Here is a 19,072-nt window from a genome sequence, read left to right as displayed (position 1 = left end):
GGTGGAGGTAGAGGGGGGGAGGGATTGGACAAAAAGAAATTATCTTTTGATCGTAAAATCCACTCATACAATTCTTCAAGATTTTGTAACCATGCATCTTGGTTTTCCATAAAAACAACTTCCACACACCCTCCTCAATGCTTGAATTAAATTAACAAAATTTACAAAACCCTTGAAACTACTACTTATGAGTCTAATTTAAAAAAATATAACACTAATGCTGACATTTCAGAAGAGTTTCCTGATTTCACTGCTTTAGGTTTGTTTCTTTTTTAAAAATATAACCTATTTCCATAGGAAATTAAAAGCACAGCAATAACAGAGCTTAGCTGTTTCATTTGGTTGGTTGGTTGGATTTTTTTGAGAATAACCATGGAACTATAAGCTTTGGTACTATTTAGATCAAGACCCCCACTATGAGTATATTCTATGAAATCCTCCACTGTTAAAAAAAAAAAAAACAAACAAACAAAGCTATACAACAACATACACCCAGAAAAATCAAAGCTTTACAAACACAATTTACAAACAGAAAAAATAATTTTGAAGTATACTTACTTGCACCATGAGTGAGCTAGCCAATTCAATCCATTTAATTGATAGTCTCTTAACTCTAAACTTTCATGTCCTCCAATGTAAGATGGCTGCTTCTTTAGTGCAACAAACCTTGGTCTCTGTTTTAGAACCTGTCAAAAGCAAATTTACCATCAGTTCTACTACTGACTGAAGTTACCAAAAACGTCTTCCTACAGAAAAAAAATCCCCTATAGAAAGGATTTCTCATCAATGAAAACCAGGCCATATAGAAACACTAAGCAATTTGCAAGTTGAAATTAGTTTGATTGCTTAGCTAATTTTCACAACAGGAGTGACATTAACTCATTCAAAGTTTACTTTTAAAATTAACTAAACAAGACTATCTTTGCATGTCAGCAGTAAAAGCTACTTTTAGTGGTATTTTCCGTATATATTACGATGTATCATTATTACTATTCAGAATACAGCTGTCAAAAAATACTTCATAATATGTATCTTTGGATTCACAGATTTCAATTTTCACCACCACAACTGATTTTCACCACCAGCAACTAAGCCCCGTTGCTTCCTTACTCTCCACCTCAGTAGGACAGCAGAAAATTGAAAGGGTGGAAGTCATAAAACACTCGTGAGTCAAAATAAAGTTTACTGGGTGAAGGAAAAGAAATCCAACCAACCAAAACAAAACCCACATACAAAAAAATTCAAGTGACAGAAGAAAGCAAGTCACACATTAATTCAGAAGCAGGTGATGACCAGCAAGTCTTCAAGCAACAGCCATCTCTGAATGTCCTGCTGAGCCCACCTGCTCTTATTGCAAGCATAACATTAAATGTCCCTTTGGTCAGCTGGAGTCAGCTGTATTGTCTGTGTTCCCTCCTATCCCTTTGCCCACCCCTAACTGTAGCAGGGCACTGCAAGAATCGAAAAAGCCCTGACACTTTGCAAGTATTGTTCAACAGCAGCCAAAACACTAATGGGTTATCAGTGTTACTGTCACAAATCTAAAAAACGGGTCATACATGCTGCTATGAAAAAAATTAACTCAATTCCAGTCACACCCAACAAAACTGACTATAAATCTACTGCAAATTACATACTCACCTTGCAGTCCTTAAAGGGAGTTGTCTTGGACTGATTTCTGCTAAAATACTCATCAATGCGAGCCTGAAACTTTTTGGCAATGAGAGCACCATCTTCCCAGCTACATTCTGAATAAGGCAGACCCTGCCACTTACAATAGTAGTCTGGATAACCAGCCGCTGATTTCTGATTTGAGTGAGCTGCAGAAATGCACCACAGATATCTGATCAGCATTTTACATTTGTATCGTATGAAAACACTTGTTTTCAGTAATAAGACAACATAGGCTAGCTTCATAGCATAGACAGTATGACAACATTGCTCTTTATCTGGAGTTTTGTTTTGGCTATTCCTATTTTAGATTTCTATTTCTAAATGCAACATAGAAGCAGTGAACACAGTTCTCAACACTGTTTTCTGCCTGCAAGTTTGTAACTTACCGATTATTCTTTCCACTATCTGATACTGTTTATGTAGATCATCTGTAAGTTCCTGCTGGCAGTTGTAATATTCCACATCCTCTGGAGAAGCATTTTTCAGCCTGTAACGAGAATTAACACTTACTACATTGTATAGTTCTAAAACTAAGAAAATTTGGCAACTCTTACATTACTCTGAAAGTAAGCTTCACAGCAATGTTGCAAAGAGTGCTTCTTCAAAAAGCAAACTTAGAAATTCTTGCTTCTGGCCTACATGTTAATGACTGAGAATGCTTATGAACTACAGCTACAGGTTGTACTAGTCATGCAGCTAATTCAGAATGCCAGTTCTCAAATTTAAGTAACATACTTCACAGGTTATTTTCACATCGCTGTATTCAGGGTTATTCTTACTCTATGAGAATCCATCAAGTTGCCAAAAATCCCACCATTATTAATTGATTATATTAAACATACTAGTAAAACCAAACACCAAAGGGTGACGTCAAAAATCTGAAGAAGTCCGTATGTTTTATTCTCAGGATGAACTTTGGGTTTTCACCAGAAAAACTGAATTAAGCTGAAATGGTTAATGAATCAAGAAAACTAATCTCTGCAATGACTGCTGTGGAACTCTGATCAAAGTATAATGACAAAGTTAGTAAAAGGTAGTATTTATAACTTTTTTTTTAAATTACTGATCTTGTTAAAAACTTCAATTACAACACACACACACAAATCAGGCTCAGAAAACTGTCCTTCAGTAATGTGTTAAGGAGACCTCAATTTTTCAAGTTTTTTCTTGCTGTTGCATAGATAACTTTTAATTATGCCCTCAAAAAGAAGCTGCAGGTCTCAGAAACACAACAGAACATCTACATTGTTACAAAATAAATATCATCAAAGTCTACATAAAAATACTCACCATCGTTTTGTTTCTTGATCCTTTTTCTTATAATTGTCCAGTTTCTTCATTCCTTTAACATTTTGTAACTTGAGTGTTTCCTCAGTTTCCCAAGTATTATGAATGTGTGACCAGCCTTTCCATTTGATCAGATACTGTATTTCCCCTGTCTCCTTTAACTTTTCAAACCCAGCATTGGGGTCACCATCTGCCTCAACTGCATAGATGGTGGTTGCAGCACCTGTGGCTGAGAAAGAAACCACATCATAAGCCTTAAGTAAGTGTAGTGTAGAAAGCAATCAATGATACTTTTAGTAAGCAAATACTTAATATTTACAGCTCTTGTATCACTATTCTTATTGAAACAAGCACAACAGATATGTTAAAAGAAATTCAAAACCGAAACCAAAACCACTTCTAACCTACTGTATCCTATCTTTTCTCATGAGAATTGTCTTTGCATTCCTTGTTTTTAAAGTCATCACCAGGGAACACTCCACTAACACTGTTGTGATGTCTTGTGTTATATTAGTCTCATGTCTGAGCACACAAAGGATGTCTGGCACTACACTTGGTCAGCCTTTAGGTACAAATGTCCCGCTACCAGGAATGGCATAAATCTATTTCTTCCTAAGAATATTTCACTATTTTTTCTGGCTTTATTATCTTACCTGGGAATTTTTTTAATTAAGTACAGTCTGTATCACAGATGAAGCATACTAACAGCAAGAAAGAGGCTCATTTCTGAGGACAGCCAGGTAAGGAAATGAACCCAACAAGCTGCAGGGGCCAGAAAAAGCCACAGAGAATGGCAACAGCAAAAGACAGCATAAGCAGCAACATCATGATTCTACGTTCAAGAGGAGACTAGATGAGGCACTTAGTGCCATGGTCTAGTTGACTGCTTAGGGCTGGGTGATCAGATGGACTGGATGATCTTGGGAGGTCTCTTCCAACCTGGTTGATTCTATGATTCTATGATCATCTGGTCAGGAAGAATATAAGAAGCTTAGTTCCAAAGGCTTTGACCACAGCAGTAACACTATGCACTGGAGCAGGATATGCTAAATTTGGAACAGCAGGGGAGAAGAAGGTAGAAATTTTAGAGTCTGGGTATAAGCACTGGAAAAGGGAGCTCTGAAGTGCAAGAAGCTCAAGATTTGGGGCTTTTTTGTCTGTGTTTGTTTTTATAATTAGAATCCTAGCTTGCAGACTCAAACATATAAGCTGAACTGCTAGATGTTGCATCCCATTATTGTGAAATAAGACACACATACCACTATTCACAAAACACTTCAGGAAGTTCACAGGCAAAGTGCTCCACTGAAACTTTTGATGTATTTTGTAGTCGTTCCACACACTGAGTATATTGAGACAATTTGTAAAACATTGCTAACACTGTCTGCAGCAAGCTGGGTTCAGGTCACTAGTCAGCTCTCCTCTCCAAGCCACTTTCTCCACTCCACTGTATATACTGATCAAGTATCACTAAACTGTACAAACAGTGGTGTTAACAATATGGTATGTATTTATGCAATACAGAGACACCTTCCACTTAATTTTTATTTTCTACTTAGGTATGTAATTCTTCTACATTTTACTTTGCAACACTTACTAGTGACTTAAAGAAACATCCGTATGAACATGAAAGACAAAACAAGGTGACTTTTTGGTAACTTTAAATTACTGCTGTTTACAAATCCCACAGGAAATCTACAGCTGAGAACATTTGCTGAGATTGCACAACAATGAACTCCAGGATCTTAAGAACATGGCTGAAAAAGAATATAATTAATAAATACCTCCTTTTCTGCCAACTCGGCTATCCATGAACTTCTCTATAGTTTCAAATTCATCTTCTTCAGTTTGAGGGACATCTTCTCCACAAACTTCCAGCAAATCGTCAGAATCTGTCTTGGTTTCTTCAGCTTCTTTGTAACTAATGTTGACTGTTGCCTGGCGACGAGATCCTCTCTTATCATAATCATCATCATCATCATCTTCTTCCTCATCCTCCGATGAATCAAGGTGCCTCTTTTTCAGTCCTGCACTTTTCTTCCCACTTTTTGGCTTAATTCTTTAAGACAGTAAAGGTATGAGACACAACAATGATGTTTCAAAAAAGACTATTTTTTAAATATTCTGTATTGCTTTCTGAATACATGCATCTAGTAAATGCTCAGTTACTCCACTTTCCATTGCAACAGGCAAGTAAAAGCATTCGCTAAGCCCCATTAAAATATTAACACCTTCACTTAAAATACATATTTTTTAGTAAGTATTGATACTTTCATTCATATGTACAGTAGTAGTAGTAAATTCTCAATTGCTTATTAGAAATAGTACCAGAGTATCCAAACGAATGACTTACCGGCTTGGAGGTTTCCGGCTTCTGACCTTGTTTTTTGGTTCATAGTCAGATTCACTCTCTTCACAACTGCTTTTCTCCCTGTCTTCCTCTGATTCAGAATCAGAACCAGTTCCTGATACTGATCCTGATCCTGACATTTGCCAGTCTTCACTGTACGTATTGAAAGACAAAGGAGTAACTTAGGTCGTGGGTTGTTTTTCTTTCCTTTTTTTTTTTTTTAAATCAAATATTCATTCACAGTGTACCTGCTGCAATTTCAACATTTTACAAGAACAACATTCTGGTAACAGTTATTTCAGCTGATGAGACAGAAAATTGTTGTCAACGAATAATTAAACGCCCATCAATGATAATTAAAAATGCCTGGTGGCTTTGAAGGGAGTTGAACTAAGTTTTGTATTATCAACAAGTAGACTTAAAACTAAAAGCAGAACAAAACCCCTGAATTTCTGTATAGATTTCCCCACAAAGAGTTAACCATGAAGTGTTAAGAAACCAAAGCACTTAACAAGTATAACTGAAAAGACACATTTTTATCAGAATTTAAAGATGCTCAAATCATGTAAATCCTATCATGTTGTATTCTGCAGTGTTCCAGTCTGCATCTGAGTGGCAATCCCAAACACAGAAATACAGGCTGGGCTGAGAATGGCTTGACAGCAGTCTTAAGGACAACTTGGCAGTGTCAGCTGATGCAAAGCTCAATGAGACAGCAATGTGATCTTGCAGCCCAGAAGACCAACCATACTGCAGGCTTCATCAAAAGCAGCATCAAGTTGAAGGATGTGATAGTGGTCAAGGAGGAAAAGGCTGAGGGACCCAAGACCTTCTTGCCTCAGTCTTCAGTAGCAAGAGCAGTTGTTTGCTAGATACCAAGCCCCGAGCTGGAAGATAGGAATGCGGAGCACAATGAAGCACCCACAGTCCAAGAGGAGATGGTTAGCGACCTGCTGCACCACTTACACATACATAAATCTACAGGGCTGGATGACATACACCCAAGGGTACTGAGGAAGCTGGCCCAAGTACTCATCAAGCCACTTTCCATCATTTACCAATAGGCCTAGCTAAGTGCAGAAGTCCCAACTGACTGGAGATTAGCAAATGTGACACTTATCTACAAGAAGAGTCAGAAGGAGGACCAAAGGAACTACAGACCTGTAGTCTGACCTCAGTGCCAGGTTATCTTGAGTGCCCACTATGCAGCACATGCAGGGCAAGCAGATGATCAGGCCCAAGTTAGCATGGATTCATAAAGGGTAAATCTTGCTTAATGAACTTGATGTTCTTCTACAACAAGGTGACCAGCTTAATGTATGAAGAAAAGGCTGTGGATGCTGTCTGCCTGGACTTTAGTAAAGCCTTTGACACCACCTCCCACAGCATCCTCTTGGAGAAACTGGCTGCTCATGGCTTGGATGAGGGGACAATTTGCTAGATTAAGAATTGGCTGGATGGCTGGGCTCAAAGACTGGTGGTGAATGAAGTTAAATCCAGTCAGCAGCCAGTCACAAGTGGTGTTCCCTAAGATTCAGTATAGGGGCCAGTTCTCTGTAACATCTTTATCAAGGGGATTGAGTTTGCAGATGATACTAAATTCGATGTGGGAGTGCTGATCTGTTTGAGGGTAGAAAGGCTCTGCAAAGAGATCTGGATAGGCTGGCTTGATGGGCCAAGGTCAGTTGTCTGACATTTAACAAAGCTAAGTGCTGGGACCTGCACTTTGGTCACAACAATTCTATGCAATGCTACAGGCTAGGTGCAGAGTGACTGGAAAGTTGTCCAGCACAAAAGCACCTGGGGCTGCTGGCTGACAGCTCTCTGAACATAAGTCATCAATGTGATCAGGTGGCCAAGAAAGCAAACAGCATCTTGGCCTGCATCAGGAACAGTGAAGCTGCACCTTGTTGCTGGAGTGTGCCCAGAAGGGCAGCAAAGGTTCTGGAAGACAAGTCTTAAGAGGTGTGGCTGAAGGAACTTGGATTGTTTAGTTTGGAAAAGAGGAGGCTGAAAGGGGCCTTTATTGCTCTCTATAACTCTCTGAAAGGAGTTTGTAGTGAGGTGGGAGTTGGTCTTTTCTCTCCGGTATCAGGCAACAGGACAAGATAAAATGGTCTGGAATTGTGGTAGGGGAGGTTTAGATTGGATATTGGGAAAAAATTCTTTACAGAAAACATGGTTGGGCATTGGAATAGGTTAACTTGAGAAGTGGTGGAGTTGCTGTCCCTGGAGGTGTTCAAGGGCAGTACGGACATGGCACTTTGGGACGTGATTTAATGGCCATGGTGATGTTAGGTTGAAGGTTGGACTTCATCTTAGAGGTCATTCCCAACCAGAACAATTCTATTACTTTGTGATTCTCCTCTTATACTCTGTTGAGACCCCACCTGGAGTACTGCATCTAATTCTGGGGTCCCCAAGACAAGAAGGACATGGAATTATAGAAGTGGGTCCAGAGGAGGACCACAAAGATGACCAGAGAACTGGAGCGCCTCCCCTATGGGGACAGGCTGCAAGAGTTAGGGATGTTCAGCCTGCAGAAGAAAAGGCTCCACAGAGACCTTATAGAAGTTGCCAATTTCTACAAGAATTCTTAGGGAGGGCCTTTAGCTGAAAACCAAATGGCAAGAAAGTGTTTTAAAAATAAAAGTACTGATGAATATTTTTAAACAATACTGCAGACTGTCTCAGAAATTCATATAATCTAGATATTCCTTTGAACATTTATTTTAAATATTCTAAAATGTTTACCAAAATTGGAAATACCAGATCAAGTTGAATTAAAAAGGGAATGTACGTATTTCTAGTGTGAAAAATGAAACACAACTGAGGAGTATGTTACTACGACAAAAAATTATGTGATATTAGTTATGAAAAGATCTCACTCTTTGTGTTTTTTCTTCTTGGTTTCACTGGATGAGTCATCTGCAGAATCTTCACTACTTGTCGAGTCCTGCAGGTGAAGAAAAAAACAAAAAACACACCAATTGATCATTACAAGAATTGAGGACTTCTAACATTAAAAAGTTAAATCAGCTCCCACTTTCAAACTGAAGTCATATTATTTATATTTTACACTCTTCAGCCCCCTTACTGTAGCTATTAATGCAGGAGATGAAGACTGCTATTTTTTATTTATCCATTTATGACCATATTGTGCCAGCAAAGATCAGGAGAATATCACAAAAAAACTTCACCTGTCTTTAAAAATAAGCATTGTGCCTATATAAAAATAGCCACAGTTTAAGATGCCCCAAGTTAATCAAGATGGTGGTTCTACCAAAATCCTAATAAAATCCTCTACCCTGAGGAAACTTCTTACCTTCCATATTCTTTCATATGTGAACAGCAGCTTAAGAAAAATTTTAGATTAGCATGATTCCTTTTTCTCTATGCTCAAGGGAAAAACAAGAACCCTCTTAAAACAAGATTTTCCTAAAACCAATCTCATTAGGATTAAGTTTAGATTAAGGTTTTATCCTGAAAAATACTTTTCAGAAAGACAGTACTTAACAGCAGCTGTAAAACAAAGTTTTAACAATAGGTGATTAAATTCTAGGTTTTAATGAGCTGCTAAACCAGACAAAAGCAGAAATTCAACCAAGTATGTGTGATTGCACTGCACAGCTTTTGTAATGAAGGAGAGTAAGTTGACTTTACAAATAAATTTTATCTCGTCACTAGCATCCTTAAAATACATCACTACTGCACAAAGTCAGCATTTCTTTAGCCCACAATTTAGGTTTTAAAACATATAGGATGCAGGTGTCATTCTTAAAATAAATTCTTTTGTAGTAGCTGTTTAAAAATTTGTAAAAATATAGTTTGCTATGCCACGCAGAGTTTTTGAAAAACACAGCAGCTACCTTTATTTAGAAATAAGCTAAAAAAAGTATTTTAGCATTTTTAACTGTCTTTACAGAACTCAAGAAGCCAAAAATACAATGCAAGTCAGTACTGTGTGGCTTGAAAATTTTGTCCGTGTATCACAGAATATCTACCTTAAAAACTATAAATAAATACTAGAATATTGGTACAACTCACTTGTAAAGTGTATTGGGTTTGGCTGAGCTGGAGTTCATTCTCCCCAGAGCATCCTTCTAGTGCTGTGCTGAGCATTGCAGTGCTGTAAGCTGGGTGTTGGTAACACACAACTGGTTTGGCTGCTGCCGAGCTGAGCACCAAGGCTATGCTTTTCCAACACTCCCTTGCCCCAACAGTACACTGAGGGGTGGGTAGGATCTTGGCAGGGGACACAGCCAGGCCAGCTAACCCAAACTGACCAAATGTGTATTCAATGCCATATGACCTCAGCTCAGACATATAAGCTAAATGAAAGAAGTAGTGTGGGGATATTCACTGATGGCATCTGTCCTCTGCAGCAACTTGTTATGCGTATTGAAGCCCTGTTTCCTGAGAGTGACAGACCATCATCTGTCTGATGTGAAGTAGAGATTAACACGTTTGTTTGCTTTTGCTTCCATGTGCTTTTGCTTTGGCTCTGCATTTTATTAAATTGCTTCTGTCTTGACTCCTGCACTTCTGTTACATTTTCCCTCTCCTGTGCATCTAAGAAGTGGAGTGATGGGGCAGCTTTGGTGGGCATCTGGCCCCCAGCAAGGGCCAGCACAAAAGAAATAACTAGAGATGTTTTTACTTCTTAAAAAATGAGAGTTTTTTGAATGTTACCGTTACAGACTAAAACCAGACTTTCATGCACACTTACAGAATATAACTTGTATAAGTTGTAACGTAATTTCTTTATAATGAAGACAGCAAGACAAGCATGATTTAATTTAAAAAAAAATAGTAAGACTATGCTATTCACCTCTTCTGAACCACTGCCTGATGAGGCCGCCTTCTGTTGCTGTTGCTTCCTGAGCACTGCTGACTTTTGCACAGCAAGTATACTTGGATTAGACTTCCAAAACTGAACAGAAATAGAGATGCAAGTCAGTTATACTAGAAGTCTCCAGTTTAACATATACTTACTTTCCTCAAGTCGCATCATTACTAAGAATGACTTCATTTTATTGACTGCAAAAAAAGATTCACTATAAAAGTCTGGCATACCCTACCAATAGCAGATAGCTTTTTTTAATACAAAGATTTCTGCAGAATGCAATGTTATAGCAATTGTGAGGACAATTGCTACAACACATTTAATAGGTGTGCAGGTATTGCTAAGGTAAACCGTTCTGACATGAATTTTAACATTCTTTCAAACCACTTAGCTTATATGGTTTTGTTTCATGAAATAATATGGAAGTACATGAACAAAAATGCAACAGAAAACTCTAAAGTCTAATTGTGGTAGCTAATATATGACTACCTTTCATAAATATGGACTACCACTCAAATCCATGTAACAGGAGAGTGCAGGTAATTTGAAAGACTTCTAAACATCACCTTTTTCCCAAATTAAGCTGACTTGATGAAGAAAGCCAACTATATGTAAGTTTGGCATTTTTATGCAATCATTTATTGATACAAAGAAACAGTGTAAAAACAGAATTTCAGAAAATCAGCATTTTCATATCATTTTGTCTTCCGTAACTTCTAGTGAATTAGTGTGTGCTTCTGCATGATGAGATTTAGGTAAGCACTTAACTAAAAATATTAACAAATGTGAGAATTTCAACTGTCAATTCAAGTACTTATTCTTGAGAAACCCAGCCCAATGTTTAAAACAACTATGCACATGCATTCACTAACCCAATGAAGTTAAAATCTAATTAAAACCACTTCATTGCCATTTTTTTCTAAATGCAACCTGCTTTTGAAACTAACTGCACATTAGCATTTTTAAATAATATTTCCCCACACAAAAAGTTCATTTATTATGTTACATTTACCTCAGATCCATCAACTTTTGGTGGTTTAGCTTGAATTTGTTTCTTCTCTCTGGAAGTGTCAGACTCCGATTCTGATTGAGTGCCTGACTCTGAACCAGAGTCAGAGTCACTGCTGCCTGACTGGCTACTGCTTCCATCACTACTGCTTCCAGAGCTTGAACCAGATCCAGAACCTGATGCTGATCCAGAATCATCATCTGATTGGCTGCAATGAGAAGTTAGTAAGGTATTGTAACAAATGCCAAGGTAACAGGATTAAAAGACGACAAGTTGCCTTAGCTTCACCTGTAAGTTAAGTTAGACCAGCAAAATGGGTAGCACACAAAGGGACACAATTAAGTAAGTTAAAAATAAACACAAAACAAGAATTCAGTGTAATGAGACACTCTTTGTGAAGCCTGAAATGCAAGATTAAAATAGAACATTCAAAGTAATATGGAGGAGTCAATCAAGAGAAACAAGTAGTATGATTTTTACCCACACACACTTTCCTACCCCACCAAAACCCTTATTTTGCTCTATCAAACCCTTTTTATATATGGATATAGGTACATAGAGATACAGATGTATGTGTATATATATACACACACGGATATGTTTGTGCATGTATATACATACATCTCTTGATAGTTAACTCTACTCCACAAAACCTGTCAAATTAAAGTATAAAAGGTCTTTTAAATCATTAATAATCTATTTATTTTCTGTTAAAATGAAAGCAGCAAAATTTGCCATGTAGACAACTTTTAGTCTTTCACTGATGGTATCATCTGCGCTAGGACATATTTCTTTACATACATGTGAATTGGCAGATTATTCAACCTGTATATTGATTTTACACCAGATTTAATAGATAGCCAAAACATGCAATAATTGAATATTCATTTTACAACCAAAAATTTAGAAACATTTGGTTTTCTACAACTTCATGAAGCAACGCAATTAAAGCTTTTAATAAGAGTAATACTACCATATTTCAAAGACAATAGGAGAAAAAAAAAAAGTATTGGAATTACAAGACCACAGAGAAAATAATTTCAACTTATGTACACACTGGCTGTAGAAACTTAAAAACCAGATTCTGAAGCCAGAATCAAAAATGGTAACACCAAAAGCCAGTACCAAAACCTCTGTCAGCATGATTCACCTGACAGGCAGTCAAAGGTGGGAAGGGACAGAGTCTGAATGTATCATCCTCTGCTCTAGAACACACCTAACTGACATTTTAAAATAGGGGGGAAAAAAAAAGAGGAAACCCAACACTAATGCCAAACCTTTTTCTTTATGTGAAGAGACCAGCTACCATTTAAGGGCTCTGTAAGTAATACTAACCTGCTAACAGCTGTGGATCAATATTCAGACAAAACAGACTTCTTACCCTGCCAACTAGCTCTCAAAGCTGGAGTCTGGGAATGAATTCCCATTAGGCTTATGAGAAGGACGAGCAAAGTAAGACCCTGCTTGTCATGATACATTGGCGTGATTTCAGCAAGGGCAGACTAATACAATTCAACTGCATATCAACCAACAGTAACCTCTGAGAAGAGTGAAAATCTTAAGTTAATATTCAACCATGTTACTAATAAATGCAAGACTAAAACCAAACTTGCAGGTAGAATTTAAAAGAGAACTAAAGGAAAATACAAGAAAGAAGAAAGAAAAATGACAGTGTTCATTGGAATTGATTTAGGGATGTCCTAGTGACACTGTGTAAGAAGGACAATGCAGGATCACTGTCATAGACTAAAAGCTAACTGGTATGTAGAAGAGAGAAAAGCAGAAAAATAATATTTAGAGGCTGTAGTGTTAGTAACATCTTACTAAAATTTCTTATCTAACAGATATAAATCAGAAAATGGGAGAACATAAACTGAGTAGCAGAAATTAATTTTAAAATTAGAGAAACAGCAAGGATTTGCCAGAATATTTATCAAATTAGAGGATGCTATGGCCATGCTCAAAAAAACCTTCAAAATTAACTAGTAAAAAGCAGTACAGGAATTTGAGCAGACAAGACTGATCTGCACTAGAGAGAGCTTACTTGAACTCTAATAAACCAAGCTAATACAGATGTGCGAAACCAGAGTTTCTGCCTGCATGCTTACTCCCTCATATGCATTACATACAGAGCTACCAAACATGGAAAAAATAGTAAGATTATTTGATATGAGTTCATTTCTACCGAATTGTGAGGAACTTTCTCATTCGCTTGTCACAGGCTCAATAACTGATAGGCTCTAAGAACTACCAACACATTTATTTCACCATGTGCTTCATAGGGTGTTTCAACCTGAGCTTCAGCAGAACACTGACTTGGAAGAATGACAGTTACAGTCTACAAAGACAGTTAAAACACTCAGAAATCTACAATACTTGTTTGCAAAGGAGGTAGAAATGAGGTAATACACAAAGAAGTTCTGCATAAACATATGTGATAAAACCACACTGCAATAGTGAGCAGAACGGCATGATATGTAACACCCATAAATGCCCAGTAGTTAAAACAGTCCATATAACAAAGGACTTCCCTCTGAGAAATTTAAAGGATTTGAACCAACAGTAACAGGGAATCGCAGGCAAACACACACCATACACTAATAATTTCAGGTAAAGTACTCAGTTTCCAGCACAAAAAATACTTTGAAAATGAGGCATAAAATTTTTATCACTTTATCTTTTTAGCATTTAGGTCACTGCAATCAAAAGGAAGACTTATGCCAAGGCCAAAATCCCATACACTTCTTCAGCAAAACTGTGTCCTTGCTTTTTCTGTACTTTAAAAATAACCCCAAACAACCAATTCCCAAAACACTAGCACTTCTAACAACCTTCTTTCACACTAATACAACCTTCTTTAACACTAATACACTGTAATTTCAGGTTATGATACTGATTTTATTTTTTTTTTAAAAGAAAACTTGGGTACTAATTCCAAGTGATTTTACACTAACACAGGTGTGCTTGTGAGAAGGCTGAAGAAAAGGAACTTTGTTCAGGCATTCCTTCTATCAAAGCCACTGCTTCTGCTCTCACTGAACTTTCTTCTTCTTAAACTAGAAAGAAAAAAAGAAAAACAAAATAAAAAGAAAAAAAGATAAATAAAAAAGGAAAACAAAAAAAGAGAAAATGAAAGAAAAAAAAACCCAGGAAATAAAAGAAAAAGGATAAAACCTCATTCCCTACCCTAACTAGCTGGTAATGGCAGCAGTTAAAGGGAAATCTTTTTGCATCAACTCAAAAAAAACATCCTCTACTTCCTAACAGGACTTATTTGTTAACTATCTGTAAAGGTAAGTATCTACAAGGCAGACAGAAGGAAATAATGTATTTGATAAATAACTTTTTTTTCCTCTCCTGGGAAACAGTTTTAGAACATCATCATACTGGACTACTAACTTGCCAACTACTGATATAAAACTTCTGACACAAAAGAGCAGCTTTTTTTCTAAATAATACTTTTAAGAAAGCAGCAGTGAAGTAAGAACATAGACCAAGCTAACATTTTTCAAGAAAACCACCAGAATATGCAAAGCCTTGCTTGGGACAAAGGATTAAAGAGAATAAAGAACTACCTTTCCCTTCATAACAAATGGAAAAGTAAAACATTTCCATGGCATTTTCTAGCCATGTCTGTTCAGCAATGGCTGTAACAAAGAAAAAGGAGTACTAAAAGTTAAGTCTTACTGAAAAACTGCTGTAGCAGTTCCAGCTTCTACTCGGCACAGATAGTTCCAGTTTGCTAGACCATATCAACTCAACATCCAGAGACTTATCCTTTCTAGCACTTTGCTTCTGTAGATGTCCCATTACCGGGACATTATTGTACTTGGTTTTTCATTTTTGTTTCACATGTTGAGTCAACACAAAATTTAACAAGTCATTGTTTTTCTTGTCCCACCACCAGGACTGTCACCTTTAGCTCAGAACTTACACTTCAAAGCTAGCCTCCCAGTTGAAGAAACACAATGCATACTTCTATTAACTGCAGTGAGGAATGCCTAGGATTTAATTAAAGGCTTTAACATTATCTAAGGATACAATCTTCTAGCTGTGGTCCTTACCCTAAGGTGTACAGGAAAGTGAAACAGCTGCCCCCTGCTCTCTTAGCCCTCACCAGACTTCATTGTTATGACAAGGCGGCACTGGTCTCCAAATAGGGTTGCACACACCCAGGAATTATGCAAGACAACCCATGCGGGTATATGAAGAAAATACTAGAACTTCTAGGTAGAATCTATTTTTAATCTAAAAACAAACCAACCAACCCACAAACCCTAGCAACACAACCAAACCAAACAACAGAAAAAAATGACAATGACCAAAAAAAAAAAGCTACACAAACTCCAGGAAAACAAAGAACCCACACAAACAAACAAACCAACCACTAAATAAATCCACAAAACACCCCCCAAACCAAAACCAAGCCACAATTCAGCTTTACAAATATCTAATGTATGAATTGACACTAGCATTGTCACTTATGTTCGAGAATCCCGTGTTGCATAGCAGGTAAGGCATCCTGACCTATGTAACAAGTTCCAAGTCACACTATTTGCTAGATTGTTTCAATGACAAAATATACAACTACTTTTCTTTGTGAGCCACTGAAAGAAACAGGTATTGGAGAATATATTTTCACAAAATTAATTATTTATTTAAAAAAGAAAATTTTTGACGGAAAAATTGTGCAACTGCAACCACTGATGAAGTGGCTGCTTTGACTGACATAAACTACAGGGTAGAGTAGGGGTGATTGATGCAGCACCACACAGGAAATTCATCCACTGCATTGACCGTAGGCAAACTACTGCAGCAAAGAACCTGGAGCCAGGAGCATAATAGGGTTAATGTCATGAAAACAAGATTGTTGGATAGTAAAATTTTTACAATACCTTGTAATGAGATGAAGAGTGACCATAAAACCCCATTGTACCAGGAGAGGTTCACTGCTCAAAAGCACTGTTGACCTTGAAGATTAGCTTTTGATGGGGTCTGGGAGTTGTGGGAGGGATTTTTGTTTTGGTTTTATTTTTTCAAAAAGGGAGGTGTTCCAGATTTGCTGACCCTTTCTGAGGTCATCAGTAGTATGCTACCTAGCAGGTATTTTAAAAATATAAACACACTTAATGCATTCCTTCCAGGTGACATTTTAACAACAAGGAAGCAAAGAACTGCTTTTCAAAAAAACTCATGCTGTGGAGAAAGCATTTTGCAAACCAATGTTTGGAAAGGTCTCCATCATTATTTGATATTATTGACAAAAGCAATGCGTGTCACTGTTGAAAGCTTTCATAGCTCTAAACTTATAAAAACCTAGTGACAGAAATTTCTGGCCTGCTTAAAAATCTTCCAAAAATGTCAGTGGGTTTGGGACCCATTTATTAAAAAACAAAAAATACAACTCCTTCTGATTAATTTGCAAGAAGTAATTGACACCAGGACAGGTAAAATTTAATCATTTTAAGAAAAATCTCTGCATAATTAGTTAATAGGATTGAAAAAAAAAGTATCACTATTTAGTAAGCACAATCAATTATGCATATCTTGCATTTGGATCCACGTATCTTTGTGAGGTATCTTTCTCAGCTGGCCAGCCATTAAAACCAAGTACTAAACTAGGCTTGAAACCATACCTTCAAGATGTTAAACCAACGTTTAATAAGTAACAATATTAATTTTTTTAAATAGTGTAAAAATGTTTTTTGCCACTAACATAGTTACATTTTTTTACATATAATTTCATCTTTATCTCATCCTTCAAAAATTTCTGTTTCTTGGGTACGTTTTGTAATATAGGTATTAGTAAACAGTGCATATATATAATTTATAAATTACCTATACACGTATCAGAGGTCAGGTGTTTGCTCAAACAATTTTTTATTCATATACGCATGCAAACAATAATTTTTGAAACCACTGGACTAAGGGATAAAAAAAATAACATAATGGAGAAAAGCTTTCCTTTCTCCCCAACCCAGACACATTAAGCAATCCATGGCTCTAAATCTATAATTCTTTTCACAGGACTACCTATGACTCTCTTCCACACAAGCAGTAACTCAGATTAAATCTCAGTATGCTAGATGCTAACCCTAAGAGTAAAGATGGAGTTATGTAACAAAAGATACACAGGCACATGCATTCAACAAGCAAATTTACATCTGTAATCACCTCACAGTGAAGGAATAACTCAGGAATAAGACACTTCAAAAGTTTTCCTTTAACTGCAACTCTTTCTTTTCCGAGTTTTATCAATTTTCACACATTTTGAATAGTCCAGGCAGCAGTATGAAAATGCTCTGTCCTCACCAATATGTATTCACCTGTTGATGAGGGTTCTACAATTCTGACATTGGTAGTGCTGCCCTCTGCAATCCCCACACACACATTCCACACTGCATCATGACATATTGCAAGTCACTTTTCCAAGAACTTAAACTGCTATATAGTGTAATACCTTCTCCCCTTTCCCACAGAGCATGGCATTGCTGACACAACTGAGAAAAATGGCAACAGCAACAATTAAACTGCAACACCTACCAGCATCACCAGAAATTTAAAAAGCTAATTTTTCCAGAATTTTTAAAATGTAATTGCTTGAGTTTTTGGAAGTTCATAGGGGAGAAATAAAAACCCCAAAGAGGTACACAAGCTTTCTTGATCTGCTGAAATAGATACCCTTAAGAGACAGCTGTTAACAAGGCAAAACCAATTTTAATCAGCTTGAGAGAAGTTTACAACTTTTTCAGAGCTTAAAGACAAGTAATCTTTTATTTTAACAACTTGTATCATCAGAATTCCAGAAGTGGTTTACTGTTGGGGCATTCGCGACATTGTACGATGTAGATGGGGAAGCATGTGTAAACAGTGTGGCTATGTTAACCAATCGGCTTCCTGGAAGGGGCGCGTGCAGTATGCGTGGACAAGACGGCGTAGCCAATAGAAGGACGCATGCTCGCGGCATGAAGGCGGAGCAGAAAAGTTTGGTCTATATAAGCAACTACCGATGGTTCAATAAAGTTGGATTTGAACTTGCATCACATTGATGTGTCGTTCTTCCCGCTCGCCTGTATGGCCCGCGGCAGTTTACCCTCCTTTAAGTTGAAAATGAGATAAGAAGAAAACATTTTTCTATAAATAATCAATGTAAGCTACTACTGAAAACCAAGTAATAAGTGAGAACATGTCACACTGTACTAAACTTGACTTTTAAATAGTTGCTGTATTACAGGCCACCCTATCTGACAACAATATTGTTTGTTTAAAGAAACAGAACCTAAGTTCTGTAAATAAGGATGTCATAATGCAAATTCAGAGAGGCAAGAGCTGTGAAGTAGCCATAACAACTTTGGTCACTTTCTTTTCTACCCTTCCCAAAGGAGTTCTTTAATTTTTCCTGCATTTTTATGGGGCACAGAAAAGACCTCTGAGATCATTGAGTCCAACCACCAGCCGAAGACCACCATGGCCATTAAACCATGTCCTGAAGTGCAACGACCACAAGCTTCTTAACAAATGCAGGGGTGGTGTCTCCACCACCTCCTTGGGCAGCCTACTATAATGCTTGAAATTGGCTAATTTCTTGGGAGGAGAAACCAACCCCCACTTCATTACAACTGTCTTTCAAGAAGCTGTAGAGAGTAATGAGGTCTCCCGTCAGCCCCTTCTTCTCCAGACTAAAGAGTGCCAGTTCCCTCAGCTGTTCTTCTTAAGACTTGTTCCCCAGAACAGCTTTGCTGCTAGAACAGGTATTTGCCAGTCAGGCTAAAGATTGGGACACAGATAAACTCCGTAGGAGTTTCAAAGCCAGAGTAGAGACCATATACACAATTAAAGCTGTATCACAAATTTCTCATTTCTTTTTTCACTTCGAAAAGTTTCTAGACAAGAAACACTTGTGTTT

At 37.3% G+C, this 19,072-nt stretch overlaps 1 protein-coding gene across 1 annotated transcript in view; it reads right to left on the bottom strand.

The window, feature by feature from the left end:
• The window catches only part of CHD1 (chromodomain helicase DNA binding protein 1), a 41,951-nt gene extending 23,818 nt beyond the window's left edge, over window positions 1-18,133 (bottom strand). Inside the window, exons 1-11 of the mRNA XM_054397602.1 lie at window positions 17,984-18,133; window positions 14,203-14,222; window positions 11,170-11,374; window positions 10,143-10,244; window positions 8,200-8,267; window positions 5,315-5,464; window positions 4,746-5,020; window positions 2,965-3,190; window positions 2,061-2,161; window positions 1,642-1,820; window positions 559-686 (exon numbers count right to left, since the gene is read on the bottom strand). Coding sequence (XP_054253577.1) covers window positions 559-686; window positions 1,642-1,820; window positions 2,061-2,161; window positions 2,965-3,190; window positions 4,746-5,020; window positions 5,315-5,464; window positions 8,200-8,267; window positions 10,143-10,244; window positions 11,170-11,374; window positions 14,203-14,222; window positions 17,984-18,133 — 1,604 coding nt within the window. The remainder of the gene's footprint in view (window positions 1-558; window positions 687-1,641; window positions 1,821-2,060; window positions 2,162-2,964; window positions 3,191-4,745; window positions 5,021-5,314; window positions 5,465-8,199; window positions 8,268-10,142; window positions 10,245-11,169; window positions 11,375-14,202; window positions 14,223-17,983) is intronic.
• Between the last annotated feature and the right edge of the window lie 939 nt (window positions 18,134-19,072).

The sequence above is a fragment of the Indicator indicator genome, chromosome Z, assembly GCF_027791375.1.
Source record: "Indicator indicator isolate 239-I01 chromosome Z, UM_Iind_1.1, whole genome shotgun sequence".
Taxonomy (NCBI): Eukaryota; Metazoa; Chordata; class Aves; order Piciformes; family Indicatoridae; genus Indicator; species Indicator indicator.
This window is presented reverse-complemented; position numbering and strand designations above follow the sequence as displayed.